Genomic DNA, 22,250 nt, shown 5'->3' with positions numbered 1-22,250 from the left:
AACTGAGGAAATTTAGGCATGTGTCTGCAGTGGCTCAGGCTAGAAGTGGGAGGAGGAGGGGTGCTAGAGCAGCCCTCTCTTCCATTCCATGATGCTGAGCTGAGGGGCCAGGCCATGGCAAGGTGCTCTGATTAGGGAGGGTGGGAGGGTCCCTCCCCCCCCCCCCCCCCCCCTTAATAACAGAGCATTTATCATCTCTGTTATCAGCATTTTACACCCCATCAGGAAAAGCCCCTCATTAGTTTAAGCTCTTAAACAACTTTTTGCAAGGAAACATTCTAAGTAGGGACATTGCCAGCTGCCTATAGATTAGCTCCAAAAAGCCCTAAATATACTGTCCTGTCTGCCTTACACAGACACCTCTCAGCATTAGCTAGTATACCACATGATGGCTACTGTCTGTGCTGTGGGGGGGAGGAGGGAGGGATTCCTGCTTGAGAAGTGGGTGTGGGGGGAGTACCAGGAGGAAGCCAGGCTCTGTGCCTGCAAATCTTTGCTAGAGCTCCAGCAAGGGAGTAGAGGGGAGGGGCCAGCTCAGCTCTTTGGAGCAGAGAGAGCATGCCAGGATGGGGGAGTCTGGTTTAAATTAAACCAGGAAGGGGTCTGGGGCAGACATTCCATACCGGTTTGACCCAAATCAGTTGTCTGATACTACATTCAACCCAGTTTATCTCAAACCGGTTTCAGCCGTTTTCAAACTGGTTTATGTACACTGAATGTCTGTTCTGTTACAAGTTTAAACCAGTTTCTGATCGCTTAAACTGGTTTATGTGTAATGTTTGTTTCTATCCTTGGGGACAGGAGGGGTAGTACCTGGCCCAAGTTCTTTTTTTCCTGTGCAGAAGTGGTAAGTATTTGGCATCTCAGAATTGGGCTCATAGGGATTTTGCAACATGCAAATACTTTGGGTAATGAAGCATGATCCATCAAGGTTAAGTTTGCAAATGGTTGTTTTGTAGGCAAGTTGTTTATGCAGGAAATTGCCTCTGCTGGTTATTCAAGATCTTCATAAGAATTTGGGACAATCAGTTAACTTTTTTGGGGTGAGGGGGGTGCTTTTTACTCATGTGCAGGATGACCATATATTTGGTCAGTGCTTGTAGGCTTAGATTTTGTTCTTCAAGTGTATCGTAATAAATCTTCAGTACTGCATTTTCCTGGTATGTAATTTTCTGTAACAGGTTATGGCTGCACCCAGCTGATTACCTGTTAGTGAACCCCGGCAGGAAGTTCTGGCCCTACTTCCAGACTTGCCCACCATGACTTCATGTTAAATTTTAGAATTCTTCCACTGGGGCCCTACTGCTCTGCCGGGGTGGTAGTGCTGGCCAGCCTGGTCCATTTTAATGTATATAGCCACTGCTGTCATACAAGTGCGGCATCGCTGTCTTTATGATGCCCAGTCTGATGTTGATGTATCCTCCCTCTTTGGGCATGATAGCCCACAGGAGGTGGCCCTGTCTCCGCTACCAATGGACACCAACCTGATTGAGGACCACAGGGCCTATTGGGGGCTCCTCCACCCATACACTCCCTCCACAAACCTTCAAGTTGTCTGGTCAGTCCTTGGGCCCTGTGTCAGGCTGGGAGTGCTTCAGACTGCATGCAATCTCCAGGCTGGAGTCAGAGTGCTTTCTTACGTACTCAATCCTAGTCTTCCTGCTTGGGTTGCTTCACCAGTTCTCGGTTTTCACTCAGCTTCTCATTCAGGGTTCCTCACTCTCACTCGTGTCCCAGTCTTTGAGCTGCCTCTGTGGTGCTCCAGCTGGCCAGGGTCGAGTACTTCCAGTGTGTCTGTGTTTCTGGCTCCTGCAGTTGAAGGGGAACCTGCTCACTGGGGAAAGCTTTCAGTGGAGCCAGAACTCCCCGGCTTTCGCAGTGTCCTGCACAGGGCTTCCCTGGTGCTGTCAGCAGGGCTTCTTCTCCACTTTCCAGTGGAGCTGGTTATAAGGATGGACTGGTTTGCTTTTTGCCCCAGAAAAGGACAGCCTCCACTCTGGGTTGACTCAGGCCGTGCTCAGGCAGGGGTGGGAGTACTGGCCTCACCCCCTGCCCTCTGCTGCAGAGGGGCAAAAGACCTGATCTTTGCCAGCTTGGGCAGTGAGTCTGCACACTAGCAGGTCAACGTGTTCGCTCCGGTAAGGGGGAGGGTGCGAATAAGCTTGTTCCCTTGCCCTATCACATATACCTTCTTAGTTTGCACTAAACAACATGTTTGTGTTTTTTCCTAATCTTTGTTGCAGGACTTGAATTAGTAGCATTTGAAAGACGTAAAAATGTCAGAAGATATCAAGAAGCGATTTGAATTTCCTAACACGCTCATTCAGACACAGGTAATTCTCCTTTGTCAAACAAACATTTGGCCCAAAGACCTACTGTGCTACTTCAGTAGAGGAGACCAAAAGAATGTTTTCCCTCACTTTCCCCATAGTCATAGATGGCATTACAGCTAGCAGAGTTTTCTTAAGTAGTGAATATTGGTTATTCAATTTGCCGCTAACTGAACCATTGGGCACCATCACCCACCATTCTACAAATAAAAATAACAGGAACTCTCTAAGAGAGAAAACATTAAATTAAGCCAGCAGGCACTGAATCATCTATTGCCACCCTGTGAACACAGATCTGAGAGGGTTCAACTCAAAGCGATACAAATTCTAGTTCTTGAAGTCCACCTATAAAAGATCCCTGTCCTTCCTGCTAGGTGAGAGTTGATGACAAACAGCTGCATCCATCAGGTCTCTTTCATCATATCAAAACCATGAACTCACTCCCAGAAGTGAACAGTTTCTTTATTTACATAACATATTTCTACCACCATTATTTTTAATTGGTCATAGAGAAAAGAGAGATGCCTAAAATGATTTAAAAGTCCATTGAGTTTTTCTGCTGTACAGGCATTTAATCCTATGACCAACTTCCCCTTTTCTCCATCTCTCCCTGTCTTGCCTACCTACTGCAGCAATTTCTTAATCTGCCTTAAGAACTGAAATGTCATAAAAATCCTCTTTAATTCAGTGCTGTTCTTATGGCAATCTGCCTGTGCAACACCATGGTTCATTGTGAACATCATTTGCTTAACCTGTGCATTGCTTCCATGTTAACCTCAGCTATGGAAATGTGGAAAAGCTAATCCAGTGTGGAAAAGATAGACATAGGTCTCAGTGGCCAAATCCACATTTGGCAGGAAGAGATGGAGCATTTCTATCAAGCTGGAGGGGGAAGGAGGGTGGGGTTTTGTTTTTTTTACCACAAAGGGGACCAGATCATTTATGTTTTAAGAGTAATCAAACAAAATCCTGATGGTTTGAATCACTTTGAACCAGTAGCCGTTTTCATTAATTGAAAGAGAGCCACTCTCAAATAACACTGAAATGTGTCCTCTCCCACTCAGTCCACTGGCATGAATGGTCAGCCTTGAGGGCTTCCATTGCTGTGTTTGTGCTGTGCTCTAGTAGCTCCACTAACTCTTGCTTTGCTTCTGTTCAAGGACTCACCCTGCTCTTCAGAGGCATCAGTGGCAAAATCCAACCGCAAAAATTGTCACATTTATTTATGATGCCCCAAACAGAATACCCAATGTAAAGAGTGAGAGAGCCATAGGTACAGTGTTCTTGGTCAGAAGGTTTTGCTGGTGAAATGAGGTTAGAATAGAAGAGATTGCAGCCAGCTTCTGGGTCATTTTATAGCGTAGTACCCTGCTATTTTAATGAAAGTTTCCCACCCAAATGAATAGTTGCAGGGATGGGAGTGTACATCTGTCTGAAATGGGGTCCTTACAATCAGGAAAAGAAAGGGAAGAAAGTTAATTTAGGTCCACTAAGGCTGTACCATGTAAATCTAATTTGCCTGGGAAATGGTTATAGAAACCCCTAAGATAAATATCTGACTCTGTCCCATTATCTTTCTTGAGTCGTACACTAATAAGACATTTGCATAATTGTTATTTTTTTAGGAAAATGTGTCTGAATTCTTGTCATTTTGGATTGCGTGAATTGTTTCCAATTTGACAAAGTATTTATGTTATGCTAAATGTAATTTAGTTCCAGTGAGCTGTAATCTAGAGGAAGTTGTAATTAGTTTATAAAAGAAGGAACCTGGAAAGGTTTAAATAATTTATGCTCTTCTCCATATGTCTGTACATCTTAATGAAATGTATTGAGCTTTCACACTCTTGTCTTATACTAAACTCTCTTGACGTTAAAGAGCTAACTTAGCCAGTAATGAGTACATTTGGTTTTTCTTTTGAATATAGCCATGTTCCTAAGTACCATCATTTCATAGACATTAGACATTAGGGCTGGAAGGGACCTCAGAAGATCATCGAGTCCAGCCCCCATATTTTTATTGTGAGAGGATCTGCCTCTTATAGAGGATTTTTTTGTTTGAAGATAATGCATAAATATGAGAGAGAGCAAGGTGAGCCAAGAAACAAAACTCTGAATCAAAACACCTCGTGCATCTTTTAGGCTGTTTAAAATCTAAGCTGGGGTAGAAATTTTAAATGAAGTCCTTGTAACTGAGATGCATCTTCCTTTAAACCAGAATGAACATCTCAGTCCTGGGTCTGGGTTTTTGGTTTTAGCTGTGTTGGCCTAAGAGCATAGTCCTGGATCTAAATTTGGCAAATTTCCTCCCTCAGTTTCTCCACTTTTGCAAATATTTATTAGATCCAATATGTTAAAGTAACTGCTTATGGGTTAAGGCCCTAATTTTGCAGGTTGTTTCAGTTGTGCAGACACTTATGTATATGTGGAGCCCTTTTTACTCTGTAAGATAGCAAGTATTATGGCTGCAGGCAAGAGATTGTTGGTTCTAGAAGATGCTTCAGTGCTCAAATTATTTGGCTCCTGTTTGTGTCCAGATGTTGCATTAACAAACTATTTGGCCATCCTCTTGATGCAGATGCAGCTGCAGCTTGACTTCTTGTTTCTTTCTGCGTGTGAAATGATCAGTTTTTTACCACCTCTATTAATTGGTTCTATTGTATTTTATAGGCAGTGGGTCATCTAATTGCTGCAGTACTAAGAGAAAAAGTTTCATCAGCCAAGATCAATCAGTCCTCTAACCAGGTCTGTATTACTTTGCTTCCAGTTTTTTTCTCTTGCATTGGATTCTAAGCTTCTTCTGAAGTCTCTATATCTTATGTTCCACTTTTAATAAAATTACAATTACAGTGCTGAATAAGGTACCCTGCAACATGTTTCTGAGAATACAATCAGAAACTGGAAATCTATAATCAGAAGATAAATTTATTTTCCCATGTAGAGACCAAATGGCTAATAAGTAACAGACTGCAGAATGTCTGTTAGTTTACTGTCTGTCAGATTCCAGCTAATGTGTTTTTTGGTTTTTTAAGATTTATATTGTAGCAGATAGGGATTCCTCAACATGGCAAACTAATGCCAAAGACAAGGATATTTGTGGGTAATATTTTTTTTTATTGGGCCAACTGCATGGTAGGGGTAAGATTAGACAAGCTTTTGAATGCAAGGCATTCCTCATCAGGTTTGAGCGAAGAAGCAGGCACAGGGATGATTAAGAAGAGTGTTTAAGGCTGTGAAAGTGGAGGAGAGAGAGATTCCCAGGAGCAGCATACAGAACCTTGATTAATGAGAGATCAAGTCCTATCAAAATCTTTGCTTCTCAGATGATTCCTGGACCATCAGGGCTATAACATCACTCCAGCACTACTAAATTAATGCTAGTAAACTAGTTGTTCAAGCAGATCACCACCACATTATGATCCTGCAACAATCATTGCTGTTCTACATATAAACATCTTTCAAGTTAGCTCTCACAGTTAAAATAGGACTTGGATTTCAATTAGATTTCAAATCTGTTACAAAATATTTCCTTTTTGCATCAGCAAATTGGGGTTCATGTTTCCTTACAAGCCAGTGCAGCTTGAAGCTTTAATTTACTTTTTCAGTTTGTCCAAGCATTGTTAATTGAGATGAGTATAAATGAATGACACAGAGCAGCAGTAGGCATTTCTTTTTTTTTTTTTTCATTTAATTCTTTAAAAGGTGATCTGTAAAATGGGGAAGAAATCTGGTTGGGGTCACCTCTGCACTTCCCCAGTGTATTTAACCAAGCAAAAAAAGAAACCTGAAAGATCTTTTTAAATTCCTTTTAAAATATCAAGCATATTCTTGTGCGGTTTTTAAACTACTGCAACACTTTTTAGTTAAATGAGTAGTAAGACAGAGCAAACAAAACTCCAGAAGTTTAACAACTGGAAAGAAAATGACTTTCTTTGTCTGAGGCCCTGTTTCAGGAAGTTCCTTCAGCCGTGTATAATATTAAGCGTACAGATAGTTACTGGAGATGTATGTGTATTTAAAATCATGCAGTCTTGTTAAATTAGGGTCTAATGGAGAAGAGGAGTACTTCTCTGGACCGGAATCTCCATAGAGTTTTATTTCTTCAGTGAAATGTTCTTATTAGTGCTTTTGTCATCTATAAAATGTGTTATTGTAGGCAGTTAAGTTCTAATGGGAAAAAAATCAAACTCCTGTATAGGAGGGAAAAGAAATTTTGTTTGCAAGATCTTATATTTTATTTTTAAAATCAAAATAAACACCTTTCCCAAGGGGCATAAGCTATGATTTCTTTTTTCTTTTTTTTTTTTTTTCAGTCAACTGGATTTAGACACCTATGTTTTAATTTCAATTGAAGATATGCATCTTAATTACTTCAACTCAGTTGCTTCTAAAACATCTCGATTTTATATTTCCTACCTATTATAGACTGGTCACTGGTGTAAGTTTATTGATCTCGGCTTCAGGAAGGACTGAGTTTAGATGTAAGCAACACTTGAAAGTATTTAGGACCTGAAACTAAAACTCCTGTAATACTGAGGAGGATAGTTTAAGCATCCTATATGGATGCAATTTCCCAGACTCCCCCCCCCCCCCCCCCCACACACACACACACACACACACACACGAGAGATTGAATTGAAACAGGGTGGCATGTTTTGGTCTAGCAGTAAATCATCAGTTATGTAGTAGTTTCACTCGACATGCTTCGTGTTCTTTTTGTGTAAAAATTTTAGAACGTTGATTTGTTAGTTTTCCTGGTACCTTCATTCATATATTGTCATGATGAACAAACATAAACTTCATAACAGAAATGTAGCATCGAAATTAAATGTGAGCCTGATCCAAAACACAGTAAAGCCAGTGAAGTTTGGATTAGGTTCCTTTATTTTTAAAAGCAAAAAATGCTCTTTATATGGAATTAAGGTCAAATGAATCTTGCAACTGCTTCACTGTAAAATAGGAATTATTGTCATTGTTATATAAAATATTCATACCTTGGATAAAGTAAAAATTTGTAACAGAACACAGGTCAAATTTTGCCTCACTGTTGAGCATAACTAAACCTAGTAGAAAGTAAATGTGATTGACTACTTCTCCTTTTCCAGTGGGCAGATGCAGGTTGGAAAAGTTCAGCCAACTCTACTGCTTAAATACTTGAAGTTTTTTTAACTGGACGTTTTATTTGTGGGAAATGATACATTGAAATTTTGAACAGATTTTTGTATCATTTTCTTAGCAGCTCTTGTAAACAAACAGGACCAGTACCAAAGTACATTATAGAGGTTTCTGAAAAAACCTCCAGAGTTAGTGATCTAAAATTTTAGTAATAATAAAGACTGAGGACTCTTTAAATACTGAATGCCAGTGCTGGTTTGAGTTCTAACCTTTTCCTCTTTGTTAAAGCTACAGAAACTTAAAAATCCCAACGAGAACTGAATTATGTTGGTGGCTTCCTTAGGCAACTGGGATTTGATTTCTGTTTTTCTCTGTGGTTACTATGGAGTGCAAAGAACTTGATTTCTAGTTTTATCCTTTTGTTGCTTTAAACAGCAGCAGCCCTATCTGGAAGCAGATACAGAACACAATATTTTTGTATAAGAGAATGCTCAAAATGACTGGTACTGAAATTCTGTCTCTACACTAATTCTTGGTCCTTGTGCTTTGGATTTCAGACGCCTGCATTAAACTTGCTTTGGGAGAAATGCTGCAGTGAGAATGTGACTGTGTGGACAGCATGCTGTGAGAGCCTTGTGGCACTTGTGGCACAGGAACATGCAGAGTTCAGTTATGTCCTTAATGGAGCTCTCAATCTGATTCCCTCTGCCAGGTAATGTTCTCTGTCACTACTTTGTACCTATTGCTGGCTGATTATCCCTAGTGTTTTAGGTCTTGTCCTAAATTGTGAACTCTGTGGACTTGTGGACCATATTTGTGTGACCAGAGTCTAATTCCAACACATCCTGGTCCATGACTGGGGCTCCTACTCACTACCACAGTGTGAAAAATAATAGTCCCACTTAATCTCAAAGGTGTATTTTATGCAGTGCAAGTCATTTTATTGACTTCACTGGGATCTCTTTTCATAAAGTTAAGTATATATCCAAGATTTTGCCTTCCTGATTAGCCTAAAATACCTGTTTAAATCACCATCTAATTCCATTTAATATATGTTGTACTTTTTCTCCTATTCCAGTTCAACTGAATTTTACTTACAGAGTCCAGTTAGGCAGTTACAAAGGTTTAGGTGGTCTCTAGTGGTTAATAAACAGTTAAGTAAAAGAAAATAGGGGAACAATTGCAAAGCAGTTTTGGCATAATGTGCTAGAGGCAAGAATTAATGTAAGATCCTTGGTGATGTGGACAAGATAAGGTGGGGTAAGTACAAATGGTATGAGAGAGGCTTGCCTTAGACATTGGTTTTAGTCCTGCGAATGCTGAAACAAGTGCCTAATTTCATGCATATGTATGGCCCTATTGGTTGAGATACAGTAGAGTTGCTCACTTGTAGAATAACTCTCTTGTATTGAGCTTGCAGGAATAAGTGCTAAAATTACCCTGCCGAGTTCTGTTATGTTTTTAATGGAGCTCTTGAACTGATTTCCTCTGTCAGGTAACAGATGTGAACAGTATTTGTGACCTTTTTCTGCTAATGTTTTAGGCTCTTTTCCTTATCCAGTGCTTAAATTCTAAGCTCTACAGGAGCACAAGAGATTTGTGGTTATGGTCCTAAAAGGGGCTCAGAAATGTTGGGTTCTATCCCCTGTTCTGCTATAAATTCAGTGTCACTAAAGGCAAATCATTTTACCTTTTAATGTTCTGGTATACCCTCTGTAAAACAAGGATAATAAAGCATAGTTATATCACCTGTGTGTTTTCAGATAAATCTATTGTGAGCTTCTGAGAGATCCTGAGAGAGTCTAACCTTACAGGCATGTAAATGTGGGGAAGTACATTAGAATAATGTTGTTTGAAGATGTTTTCTTTCCTAAACTTGTAAAATTGGTGGAGCTGCTGCGTATCTCCTGACTTCTGGCAAGTGTTTGAGTTTTTCTGCTAAGCCTTCCTACTTTCTTTATACAGAACACTACTATATTATCTTGCTCAAGGTCACTTATTGGTCCTACACTTTGGTAGTATTATGGGATCATGGAAATGACTCTACACTCAAGGTTGCAGGAGCCATGCCATTCAAAACTCTTTTCACCTTCTAATTTGCACAGTTAGTTTTTAGGCTGACATTTTTTCAGGGAGGATTTGATTTAAATCAAATTGATTTAAACCACAATTAAAATCACTGGTCAGGAAACCTCAATTTAATCATTTTTTTTTTTATTTTTTTTTTTTTAAAGAAAACAAAAAAAAAAAAGGTACAGTCTTGTTGTTTGTTGTCCTGTATTCATTTAACTTCATGAAACTTTGCACTTTTAGAGCGGATCCACACATGCAGGCACGTGAGCCTGCAGCAACTCAAACAGAAGTGGTACAAATTTGAGCTGGGGCTTTTTGCCTCAGCACACATGCCCGAACTTGGTGTGGTGCAAGTTGTACCACTTGGGGCAAAATAACCCTGCCTGGCTCCTCCCAGATCTGCAGCCAGGGGAAGCTAGAGCTAGAGTCAGCAGGGTGCCGCATGTCTCTGCACGCTGTCGGGCAACTGAGGCAGCTGTGGCTGTCACCCAGGGTCCAGCACTGCTCTAACTGAGCTGCCCCAGCTGCCTGATGGTGTGTGGAGCTGCGCAGTACCCTGCCGACCCTGGCTGCACCCATGCAATGGGACAGTGGCAGCACGGGTGCCAGGTGGCTGGGATGGATCCCTGCTGCCCTGTGCTGTGCAGGTGGGCTTTCCCAGGAGGCCCCAGTGACCCTGGTGGCAGATGCTACTGCTGGTGAGTGCGGGACCTTTTTAATTGCCAGGATGCTGGGGCCAGGTGGAGCAGTGATTAGGGGGGTGGGGGTAGGTGGGGGATGGGGCCAGGTGGGGCAGCGATTGCGGGGGGTAGGGGGGATGGGGCCGGGCAGGGCAGTGATTGGGGGGGGAGGGGGGCAGGTGGGGGCTGGGGCTGGGCGGGGCAGTGATCAGGGGGGAATTGGGGGGCGGGGAAAGGCAGGGGATGGGGACAGGCAGGGCAGCCGGGGGATGGATACGGAGGGCTCAGGGAGTGGGCAAGGGATGGGGCCGGTGGGGGGTCCCCCCCCCCCCTTTCTCTCCCCCACTTACCAGTATGGAGCCTGGGTGCAGCTCCTTGCAGCTGGCCCGTGCCCTGCCTGTGCAAAGCAGGCAGTGTGCTTCAGCACCAGGGTGAGGGCCAGCCATAGAGACCCTCTGGCTGGCTACCAGATAATCTCCGTGGGGGACCCAAGCCTCTAGTTGCCTGGTCCTGGACTGTGCCCTGTCCCGCTTTTTTTGCCCGGGGTATTTTTATTGACCCCTGGATATCCAGGGTTCTAATTTTGCCCCCCGTTGCAAATTTGCAGCGTGGGGAACATTTTTATTTGTTCCCACACGTGCCTTTTGTAGCGTCCCAAAGCCCTTTGGGACGCTGCAAGAGGTACATGTGCGCTTGTCTGGACGTACCCTTAGAGAAAGGTAAGGGCTTGACTCTCTGTACATAAACTTGCAGATGGACAATAGGGCTATCATTGCTCATCTCCCTATACTGCTGTTGACAAGGACATTATCTCTGGAGACAAATCCAGTTTGAGAACTGAAACTAAGCATCACAGAAATGCTTAATGGGATCTCCTAGAGAGCACTGAGTCGTATTGTGTAGAGTGGTTTTCTTTACTAATCGATAGAGAAACCTCTGGGAACCTGGTAAGATTTGACCCCTAATATAGTCTATGGCTGGTTGTGACCTATTTATAAAACTTTTCTAAAAAGGTTACATGAATATATTGTCTTAAATAGTATATACTTAGAAGTTAAAATCCCTATTCCTTGATGATATCTTTTAACTTTGACATAAATTAAAACTATATATAAATTTATTTTTTTAAAAGTGTCTTAAAAATAAAAAAAAAAGATTAAATAAAAATCTGATTTAAATTGAAAAAAATCCAATGTTTAAAATAAAAAAAAATCATTTTTATCTACCCTGCATTTTTTTCATGCTGAATTTTTGGCATGCGGTGAATGAGAGAGAGACATCTTGCAATAGCCAGATAGGATACCAAATTTTAATTCCAGTATTTTGGATGTTTCATACAAATGGTGTAGATATGCTTTGTAGCTAACTGGCTGGCATGTGCACACTACTGCTCCCTGCAAGATGGAATCAGGACTGCTCAGCTGTGAATAAGAGCTTCCTTATTGGTCGCAAAGGGTGCTTTTGAAGCATGATAATCTGAATCCTATTTCTGTTGCTGCCACAAAGCTTTTACTTGCTGCAATTTGCAGCGTAGGAAGAAGTGTGAAATCCCTTAAATAACTAAGGGTTCATTTCAGTATCTGTAATTTACAGGGAATATTTTAACCTAATGTTGCACTTCAGAAAAATATATAAAACAGGGCATTCAAAGTTTAGGTTAACCTTAAAAATAAAGACGTGGTAAAGCAAAGGTAATGTATTATGAAAACTTTAATTTGACCTCCATTTTTGCACTGCTCTGTGCACTGTCATTGTGAAACCAGTTCATGTCTCTGACTGATATTGCATCTGCTTGATATGTTAAACTGCGGCTGTGTTGACAGTTTACCCAGAAGCTCTTTTTCAAATATGTAAATTGTTTAATATCATTGGCATTTTTCCTCCAATTCCATAGTTCAAACCACGTCCACTATAATTTTGCAAAACAGGGTTTATGGAGCCTACCCACAAGAATGCATAAGTTTTTAAAATACCTGCAGCCACAGGCAGTTAAATAATTTAGTTTTTTTCTCATTGGTTTGCTTCAGTGTTGGTCTCATTTACACCCTCTTAGAACCTTGGCTAGGAGTTCCTTCATCTTGTTCCCTGCCAAGGTTTCATTCAAATTTGCTCTGGGGCTTTGCAGCACTACGTGCGCCAGGTCTTTAAAAGCATGTAGATACAAAATTGTCAATCAATGAAACACCTGCTAAAAGGTCAGCAGAACTTATGAACTCTTACCTGTTCTGCTTAAGGTCACTGTGCATTTTGACAGGAGAAGACTATTCACTATTTGCTCCTAATTACCTTCCTACTTTTACAATAACCTTGGCCCTTGCTTGATATACCCAGTGGATTTTCTGCCAAGTCATGTTTTTCATATTCCATATATGCCGGGAAAGACTTTCTTTATTGTGTGATATCCATGTCCTCAGCTCATGTGGCTTGCTTTTTGCATGTGCCAACTAATGATTTTTCATTGTAGTAATCCTCTTCACTGATGTCTTGTTCCTTTGTTCCATTGTCTAATGACTATTTTTCTTTTATCAGTTGCACAACTCTGATTCCCTCTCATCCTCCAAGCTCCCTACACTTATAGAAAACTGCTATAAAATTTTATCTTCTGTGGGATTTTTTTTAAATGGCCCTTTTTACATGCACGAATGAAATGACCAAGTATATTTTAGAGAGCACTATTGGGAGAGACTGATAGATGTATGACAAAGCAAACAATAGGAGACTCTACTTGTTTAGGAAAAAGATAATTGTTTGGAACCTAAAGGCATGTCTACATGGCCTCCATGTCATGCTTGGGAGTGCTGCTGTGGAGCATGTACCACCCATTCATTCCCATTCTGGGTGTGCCAAACCCTGGAAGTCAGGCAATGGTAGCAGCTTTGGGCATGTCAAGTGCGATTCTGGGAATGTACTCATGGCTACTTCTAGATGATAGCTATATTGCCTCATTTTGGAGAGTCGGCATGAACAGGAGTTAAGGGTCCTTTACAATGATATTCCAGGTACAACTATGGGTGGATCCAGGGTTTTGTAAAGTGGGGTGTGGGAGCAGTGACCAGTGCTGTAGGGGTGGTTGTACTCACACTTTCAGTCTCCTCCCTGGGCTGGGCAGACTGTGCCATGGGGGAAATATTTGGCAAGTTTAAGGCCCTGAATTGAGTAAGAATCCAGCTCTCCTTTCCTTTCCAGCTCTCAGCACTCACTCCCCTACCATCTCTGCTTAGCGGCATCCTATTCCCTCCCTAGTATGGGGGGAGCTCCTGAGCTGCTTCTGCCCTGCAGCTGGGCTGTGCCCCTGCATCTTCTGGATCCACCTTTGGGTGAAGCATTGAGGTCCTAAACACATATGGAGTATATCTTTAGGTTGCTTAAAAGAACAACTCCTGTACAATAATTTTTTTTTTTAAATCCCATGTTTACCATGACCTGTGTTTTAGCATAAAGACAATGGAGCAGATCCTAAGCTTGTGTAAACTGTCATAGCTCCACCTGCCCTAAGAAAGGGTAAAATTCTACAGCCTGTTATACAGGGTATTGGATTAGATGATCAACATCATCCTTGTAACGTTTCTAGGATGCTATTTTCAAAAGTATTTTTGGTTATATTCTTTCATAGTTTCATAGTGTCATAATAGCTAGGGTCAGGAGGGACCTGAACAGATCATCTAGCTTGACCCCCTGCCACCAGCAGGAATGAATGCTGGGATCACAAGACCCCAGACAAGAGATTGTCCAATCTCCTCTTGAATTTGCCCAAGGTAGGGGCGAGGACCACTTCCCTGGGAAGTTGGTTCCAGATTTTGGCCACCCTAACTGTAAAATATTGCCTTCTCTAACCTAAACCTATTCTCCATCAGCTTATTACCATTGTTCCTTGTCACCCCAGGTGGTGCTAGGGAGAAAAGGGCTCTACCTGTTCGCTGTTGATCTCCCCTGATGAGTTTATAGGCAGCCACCAGGTCTCCCCTCGGTCTCCTCTTGCTGATGCTGAACAGGTTCAGGTCCCTCAGTCTCTCCTCATAGGGCCTGTCCTGCTGCCCTCTCACCAAGCGGGTGGCCCTCCTCTGAACCCTCTCCAGGCTGGCCACATCCCTTTTGAAGTGCGGCACCCAGTACTGGACACAGTACTCTAACTGCGGTCTGACCAAAGTCACATAGAGGGGGAGTATCACCTCTTTGGACCAGCTTGAGATGCATCTTTGGATGCATGACAAGGTATGGGTGGCCTTGCTGGCTGCAGTCTGGCATTGGTGGCACATGTTAATCTTGGAGTCAATAATGACTCCAAGATCCCTTTCCAGCTTGGGAGATTCCTTCTCCCAAGGTGCAGCACCCTGCATTTATTTATATTGAACCCCATCCTATTCTCATCTACCCACTTTTGTAGTCTGTGTAAATCTAGTTGCAGCCTCTCTCTCCCTTCAAGTGTGTCCACCTTGCCCCACATCTTAGTGTCATCAGCAAACTTGGGCAGCGTGCTTTTCCACCCCCTCGTCCAAGTTGCTGATGAAGATGTTAAACAGTGCGGGCCCTAGGACCAAGCCCTGGGGTACCCCACTGCTCACATCTCGTCAGGTTGAGTACAACCTGTCCACCACTACTCTCTGGGTGCACCCCGTCAGCCAATTTTTTACCCATCCAACTGTTATCCAACAGTCGTTTAATTTATTGATGAGGAGAGACAGTGTCAAAGGCCTTCTTAAAGTCTAGAAAGACTACATCCACGGCGACACCATCATCCAAGGATTTAGTTACTTGGTCATAAAAGGCAATCAGGTTGGTCTGGCAGGACCTACCTTTGATAAACCCATGCTGATTGCTGCTGAGCATGATCTCCCGTGCAGGCCCCCCACAGATGTGCTCCTTGATGATTCTGTCCAAGATCTTCCCGAGCACTGAGGTGAGGCTTACAGGCCTATTGTTACTTGGGTCCTCCTTCCTCCCTTTCTTGAAAATTGGGACCACATTAGCCAGTTTCCAATCCCCCGGCACCTGGCCAGATGACCACGAATGCTCATACAGCTAGGCCAAGGGCTCCGCGATGACCCCTGCCAGCTCCCTCAACACCCTTGGGTGGAGGGCATCTGGACCTGCAGATTTAAAAATGTCTAGCCCTTCCAGAAGAACCCTAATTACATCTGCACTGACTGAAGGCCTAACAGACCTATCCCTGAGGTTGTCCCTCCCTCTGGAAGGTGGGATGTCCCGGTCCCTGTTCAAGAAAACAGAGGCGAAGAAACTGTTAAAAATATCAGCTTTCTCATCTGGCATAGCCACCAGATTACTGTTTGTGTCTTGCAGGGGCCCTACATTGCCTGGTGCCCTCTTGCTCCCAGTGTACTTGCAAGAGGACTTTTTGTTGTCCTTAATCCTGGACACTAGCCTGGGTTCCATCTCTACCTTGGCCTTCCTAATAGCCCTCCTACACTCCCGGGCCGAGGAGGAGTACTCCTCCTTGGTGATAGTTCCTCCCTTCCACTGGTTGTACGCCTCCCTTTTAGTCCTCAGGCATTGCTGAATGCCCTTGCTGAGCCAAGGGGGTTTCTGAGCACTCTTACCCCCCTTGCTTCTCTCAGGGACTGTTATCCTTTAGGCCTGGAGGATCGCCCCCTTAAGGTACGGCCATCCCTCGTGGGCTCCCATCTCCTCTACCTTCTGGGCCCTTAGTGCCTCCCCCACTAGTCTCCTAAGCTCATTGAAGTTGGCCCTTCTGAAGTCAAGGGCTTTAGCCTTGGTGTAAGCCCTAGACACCCTGCGTTGTATAGTGAAATCCAGCAGGTGATGATCGCTATTGCCCAGGTGGTCAAGGGCCTGCAGTCCCCTCACCAGGTCATCCCCTGTGGCCAGGACCAGGTCCAGAAACGCGTTACTCCTAGTGGGGCTGTGCACTTCCTGGATAAGGTGAAGGTCCTATAATACAGCCAGGAACCTATGTTAGCGGTCAGACCTGGCTGTCTGCTCCTCCCAGCAAATGTCTGGGTACTTTAGGTCACCCATGACAATAACATCTCTTGACCTAACCACCTCCATAAGCTGTCTGGAGAAGTCCTGGTCGAGCTCTTCCCCCTGGTTGGGTGGTCTGTAGTAGACACCCACTGTAAGGTCCCTTTCCCCACGCCCCCCTTGTAGTTTGACCCAAAGTGTCTCTGCCCGACCCTCCTCTAACCCGAAGCTAATCCTTGATGAAGTGAGGTGCTCTTTGACATAGAACGCAACCTCCTGACCTTTCCTCTCTGTCCTGTCTCTTCCATATAGGGTGATATCTCTCATGTTAGCATTAATGCCTGTGGGTGAGCAGGTCCTTAATCCATGTGATAGTTTATAATGAGGACATTTTGCTTAGTTCCAAAGTTGTATGTAAACCTGAAAGTAACTAAAATCCTAAAATAAGCCCCTCAAAATCTGAAGCGGGAATTAGGACAGACTATTATTGGTGTTTCTTAGAAACAAGGAGTTCTACATAGCTGGTTTTGAGGTCCCCCATCCCCCTTTCCTCAGTTCATAGTTGCTTTATTTTGATTCAGTGACATGTTATTAGGGTTAGTGGTAACTGCCTTTTCACATGCCCTGAATATCCCCTAAGGTCAAACATTCCAAAAAAGGACCTTCTCTCTTTCTCCATCTCTTCCATTTAGTTCACCAATATCTAGAAGCCTATTGTACTCACTTTTTTTTTTTACAGCTGTTGCTTGGCAACATGATTGTGAATAAAACTGTAATCTCTCATATAGTAAGGCTTTTAGTGTTTTGATGCTCAGGTATCATGACAGCGTGTAATTTTAGTGATTACACTAAAGAAGAACATTTGGAACTGGACTTTTTTAATTAAAGGAAACCTTTAGCAGCAGTATTCTACCCCTAATGAACTTTGCCAGTGTTCAGTAGTACTTTTATATAAGAGTGTAAAAGGATCATGTATAGGGAGAAAAGAACAACTCTCTCTACCCTATATCATGGATGTTGGTGTTAGCTGTTGACTAACATTGGGGAAAATTCACTGAATTTTTAAAATCTTCTGCTACTTGTATAAAGTTATACAAGTCATGCCTTTTGATTAGGCTGTGGTGGTAAAGTGATGAAGTTGCAGCAATCTCCAATTATTTTTGTCTGTTTTTGGTTGTTTTTTTTGTTTGTTTTTGTTTTTTTGTTTTTAATGAATTACATGGATTTAGCATTATGGCACTGTAGATAAAGATAATGGAGATGCTTTTGCTCTTTATGTAGTTCTTGTTTTCATGAATAGGAAAGCACTGTACAGGCATTCAGTCCCAAAATATTCCTTTGGTGAATGGCATTTTTTTTTCTTTGAGGAAAAATTCCTTTAAGGTATTGTCTACATAAAAAAACTTATACTGATTTAATTAAATTGGTGCAACCCTCAGATGTGAATTTCTAGTTCATTTCAATAGTGTCCACACAGCAAGTTGCAGTGACTGATTCATTCACTTGATAAGTTTGCTCAATTACTGTTATATAGGTGGCCTGAGCATGTCCAGATTAAACTGGTATGTAGGGTTCCATCCAGAACTAATCCACTAAAGATTAATATAATGCATAATGTACTTTGTGCATGTCACTTCATGTTGTACCTCAGTTTCCCCATTAGTTAAATGGGAATAATAAAGTTTACTTGGCTTTTGAAATGTGTGTGCGAGTACCATATAAATGTTAATCTGATTCTTTTGACCAATTCTGCTTGGTGGTTAGGAGCTGCCAGTGTTTCACATTTCACTGATGAGGGAATTCATTTCACTGAAGATACAGGCTAAGTGACTTGGATCTGACGAATTGCTGCCAAGGGACAAGAGGAGAATGGAAAAAAGCACTCTAATATGTATACTTGGGGTTTTTTTTCTTTACCCATCCCTTTATTAATGTTAAAAGGAATTTTTCCCCTGTGTCTTGATGTCGTTTCATTACTGTTTTATTTTTGTTATGCTTTTAATTGATATGATTGTTTTGCCTTACATTTCTCCTGAGCATGAGGAACAAACCTTATATCATTTTTCTTTTTTCAACAACATAATACCTGAAAGTTGTTTTTGCCCCCCTCTTCCTTTCCCCCGCACACCCCTCTACCTTTTTTAACTGAGGACTTGATTGTAGAATTCAAGCCATTTATCTGAGGTGGTGTCATGTTATTATACAACTGCTGTAGTTTTGAAAGATTTGAAATATTTAATAAAAAAAAAAATAAATCCAATCATCAGAACGACCCCTCCACTGAAACCAGACAATGAATTGTTGAAATCATGGTCTGTATAAGGTTTCTGATTGGCTGGCAGACTCTAGACTGCACAACATTCTCTTAGACTCTGTTTTGAAGATAATAAAGAATCCTGTAATGCTGCCAGAAATCCTATTGCTACTCAGTAGATTTCATGAATAGTCAACAAAGTGAGGTGGGTGGAATGAGAGCTGTTTGGCAAGGCTCCTTCAGCTGCAATCCAAACTTGGAAGGACAAGCCAGTTGTCCAGAGTCTGTCTTGGGATTTAGTTTCAGTTTGAGGGATTTAAGCATATGATTCTAGTAATCATGGTTAAATCGCTGCTGAATATTTGTGCTTAATCTTTCATTCATTTCGGAGTCCAGGTTTGGTTTTAACATGATAAAAAAATTTGTGTTCAGTTATTAACTGAAGGGTTTCCTTCCTCAGAGTTCTTTGTAGATATTAACTGGTGCATTATTTTTCTCTTAACTCTTCTGTGGCACAGGTAACTGAGCTCTCTTTTGCATATGAGGAAGCTAAAATAAGCCCTGTCTTCCTTCTTTTACTTCACATACTCCAGACTTGGAACTGTGGCAGCAAGGATGCTCCCAACCACAGAATAAATAGTTCATCCTAATTGTTCTCAGTGCCTCTCTTCTGAGTTTGGAACAGCTGGCCTAGAGCATTTTCAGCAACAGTCTTAGGAAGAGTGAGATTGTTTTGGCCCAAGACCTGTAATAATTCACTTTACCAAATAAAACTGATGAGCATCATCATTGGGCATTTGGCTCATCCCACAGTTCCAAATCTGCTTGCTAAAAGTGGCCCAGTAGAACTGGGCCTCTTACTCATTTAAAGTTTGAGAATAGGTTGAGATCAGTCTTGGGAAGAGTGTGGATTCAGTTCAGATGAGCCCATAATCACGAAGGCAGTTGGTACAAATGCAGAGCAGTGCTCAAGAGTTCCTGGATCACAGTTCTGCTTGGATCATGACACCCTTCCTCTAATAGTCAACTAATTCAACTACCCTTTGGATGGTAATGCTATTTTGTATTCATTGTTTTGACAGGAATGTGCATGGTTTGATAAAAACAATTGGGAAATTGCTACAGATGCAAGCCCTTACCGTGGGAAAAAACGGAGATGAGGCTGTTCGAAATTTGTATGCAATCAGGTGAGCCTCATGTTAATTAGTTTGTTTTTTAAATATTCTCCTTTTATAAATAATAGATTACAGATAAACATCCCCTAAGACTTTCACTGGTCCCAAATGCACCCAGTTTGTTACTGAAGCTAAAGGAGAGCTTATACTACTACCTAATCAGTAGTAATAGTTCTATTTGCATCCTCTAGCTGAGGTTTCAGCATTCACTCAGATCTTTAAATAACATGATTCCCTTCCTTTTTGTAGGGGAAAAACCAAAGTAGAGGTCCTGGATTAATATATGCACAGTAATTGTTGATACAATAGGAAGTATATAGAGGAGATATTAGATGCTCTGGAGAGAACCCTGGGGTGGAAGGGGAACCCTTTTTAACCCACTAGTTGGGGTACAGGCTTGGAAGGGATATTGAGGGGTGGTGGAGGGATATCCTTTTGGGGGTTAAATGGGAGTGGGTGGGTAAGGAGTGGGGGAAGTGGAAAGAGGTTTCTCGTATCTGGGTGTAAATGGTGACAGGGAAGCATGGTTGGAATTAGCCAGTGGGCTTGCATATGTGAAGCAGCAGTTGCGGGGGTGGGGAGGGGAGTTGGTGGTCTCAAGTTTTGGGGTGTTATTTAGGAAATCCTGTTTGTGGGTTGTATGTTTATTGTAAGCCCCCCTTTTGGATAAGCAAGATATATACATCTAAATAAATGAACAATAGTCAATAAGTGGTGTGAGAGTAAGAAGACGTTATTTGCTGAGTGCTTTCAGAATTAGAGATTTTCAAGACACCTGAAACATGGTCTCACAGTAATAATGAAGTAAGTATAAGGGCTATTTATATAAATGCATAGTTTGCTTAACTGCATAACACAATGGCAATGCCAATTTGGTACTTAATGCTTACATTGGTTAATTATGTATTGGTTAAGTGTATTCACTGCTTAAGTGCCTACCCTATTTCAACCCAACTGTCTTTGAAATGTAATTGCACTCTGGTTAACTGCATAGCAATGGTGGTGGGAAAGTAGCTGTAAAAGGCTGTTTTTAGAAAAGGAAACTTATTTTCAAGGCTTCAGGGGTGTAATTAAAAGCCTTGAAGAGTATGGGAATTAGCCTATTTGAAGGCTGCTGTTTGAAAATGAGGGGACACAGCAGCCCCAAAAATGTCTAGTTCCCATAATTTTTAAGGCTTCTTATGGTAGCCCGGAAACTCATTAATAGATTACAGGGGAAACTGACTAGTTGACAATTACAGGAGCTAATGGGAGTACTATGTACTCAGCTGAGTATTGTTTATGTTGTACTGGAAAAATTCACGCTCCAGGTAAAGGCATACTTTCTTCAGTCCAAATACTATGAACTTAAATGTAGTACACTGTAACAGTTTACATTTACAGAACCCCTCTGATCCCCAAAGCCCTCCACTAGTTCCGCCTCTTGGGCAAATGAAAATTTGCATTCTTGTCAACACGTGATGGTTTTAGCATAAGGAATAAAAAATATTGAAAAACAAGTAATGTTACCAGCAAGTCTAAGCAGTTGCCAGAATATAACTGCCTGATTGATGTTAAACCAGGGTCCTTATTCCAGTTGTAGAACTATTTCAGGGTCTTTGTTATGTCTTTTAAAGACCTGAGTGGGCTGGGTCTGGAATATATCAGTTTGTCCATCTTTTGGTCGTGTGCCGTGACAGGTACATCCAGTGGGGATGGTGAAGCTGAGACCAATTTTAGGAAAGCCCCAAGTAATTAGAGGAAGACATTTTTTTGGTGGAAGGTCTTATGCCATGGATTTACCTACAATTAGAAATCTGAAGCCAAATCTTGCTACTTTTGGGAGAGATGGATAGGCTTTCCTTTTGCTTTGTATAGACTTTCTCTTATAGACTTGGATTGTGGCTAGCTAGGCTATGTGCTCTTTTGAAGGCAACCAGCAAATAGATCACAACAGTCACAGTAAGAACCAAGACAGCAGTGAGGAATTTAGTCCTAATTTGTGTATTTAAATAAATTGCATCTCAGTTGTATGAAGTGATAGGTTCTTTAACAGTGCTTGGCTGAATAAAAACTAGGTTGTCTCCCCTCCCCCCCCATTCACAATCATAGAATCAGTGGACGGAAAGGGACCTGGAAAATCACCAAGGACATCCAGTCCTCTGCTGTAGGCATGAGGCTAATGAGCTCAAAGTAGCTCAATGAGGTGCTTATGCAGCCTCCTTTTGAACACCTCCAAGTATGGTGACTGCACCACCTCTGCTGGGAGTGTGTTCCAGGTTTTAGTTAACTATACGGAGAAGTTCTTCCTTATGTCCAGTCTAAATCTTCCCTTTGTTAGTTTGTGTCCATTGGTCCTCATCCTCCCAAAGGATGCCTTCCTGAAGAGTTGCTTCCCCAGATCTTGGTACTTCCCCATGACGTACTTGTAGGCGGCGATCAAGTCACCTCTCAGCCTCCTCTTACTCAGACTGAACAAGCCTAGTTCCCAGAGTCTCTTCTTATATGGCCTTTCCTCCAGGTCCCTGATCATGCAAGTGACCTTTCTCTGCACCCTCTGGAGCTTATCCATATCCTTCTTGAAGTGTGATACCCAAAACTGGGCACAGTACTCCAGCTGCAGCCTCACCAGTGCTAGTAGAGAGGGAGAAGCCCCTCTCTGGATCTGTTGGCAACACATTAGCTGATATCTGCCAGAATTCTGTTT

General features: G+C 42.1%; 1 protein-coding gene across 5 annotated transcripts in view; it reads left to right on the top strand.

Annotated features, from left to right (window-relative positions):
• FOCAD (focadhesin) overlaps positions 1–22,250 on the top strand; it is a 290,506-nt gene that overhangs the window by 22,569 nt on the left and 245,687 nt on the right. For all 5 annotated transcript variants that reach the window (XM_059724664.1, XM_006266820.4, XM_019480766.2 and 2 more), the window contains exons 2-5: positions 2,244–2,333; positions 4,998–5,072; positions 8,000–8,154; positions 19,472–19,576. In XM_059724664.1, the coding sequence (XP_059580647.1) occupies positions 2,277–2,333; positions 4,998–5,072; positions 8,000–8,154; positions 19,472–19,576 (392 nt within the window). In that variant the 5' untranslated portion in view covers positions 2,244–2,276. The remainder of the gene's footprint in view (positions 1–2,243; positions 2,334–4,997; positions 5,073–7,999; positions 8,155–19,471; positions 19,577–22,250) is intronic.

The sequence above is a fragment of the Alligator mississippiensis genome, chromosome 3 (genome assembly GCF_030867095.1).
Source record: "Alligator mississippiensis isolate rAllMis1 chromosome 3, rAllMis1, whole genome shotgun sequence".
Lineage (NCBI taxonomy): Eukaryota > Metazoa > Chordata > Crocodylia > Alligatoridae > Alligator > Alligator mississippiensis.
The sequence above is the reverse complement of the archived record's forward strand: the minus strand, read 5'-3'. Positions and strand labels throughout refer to the sequence as shown.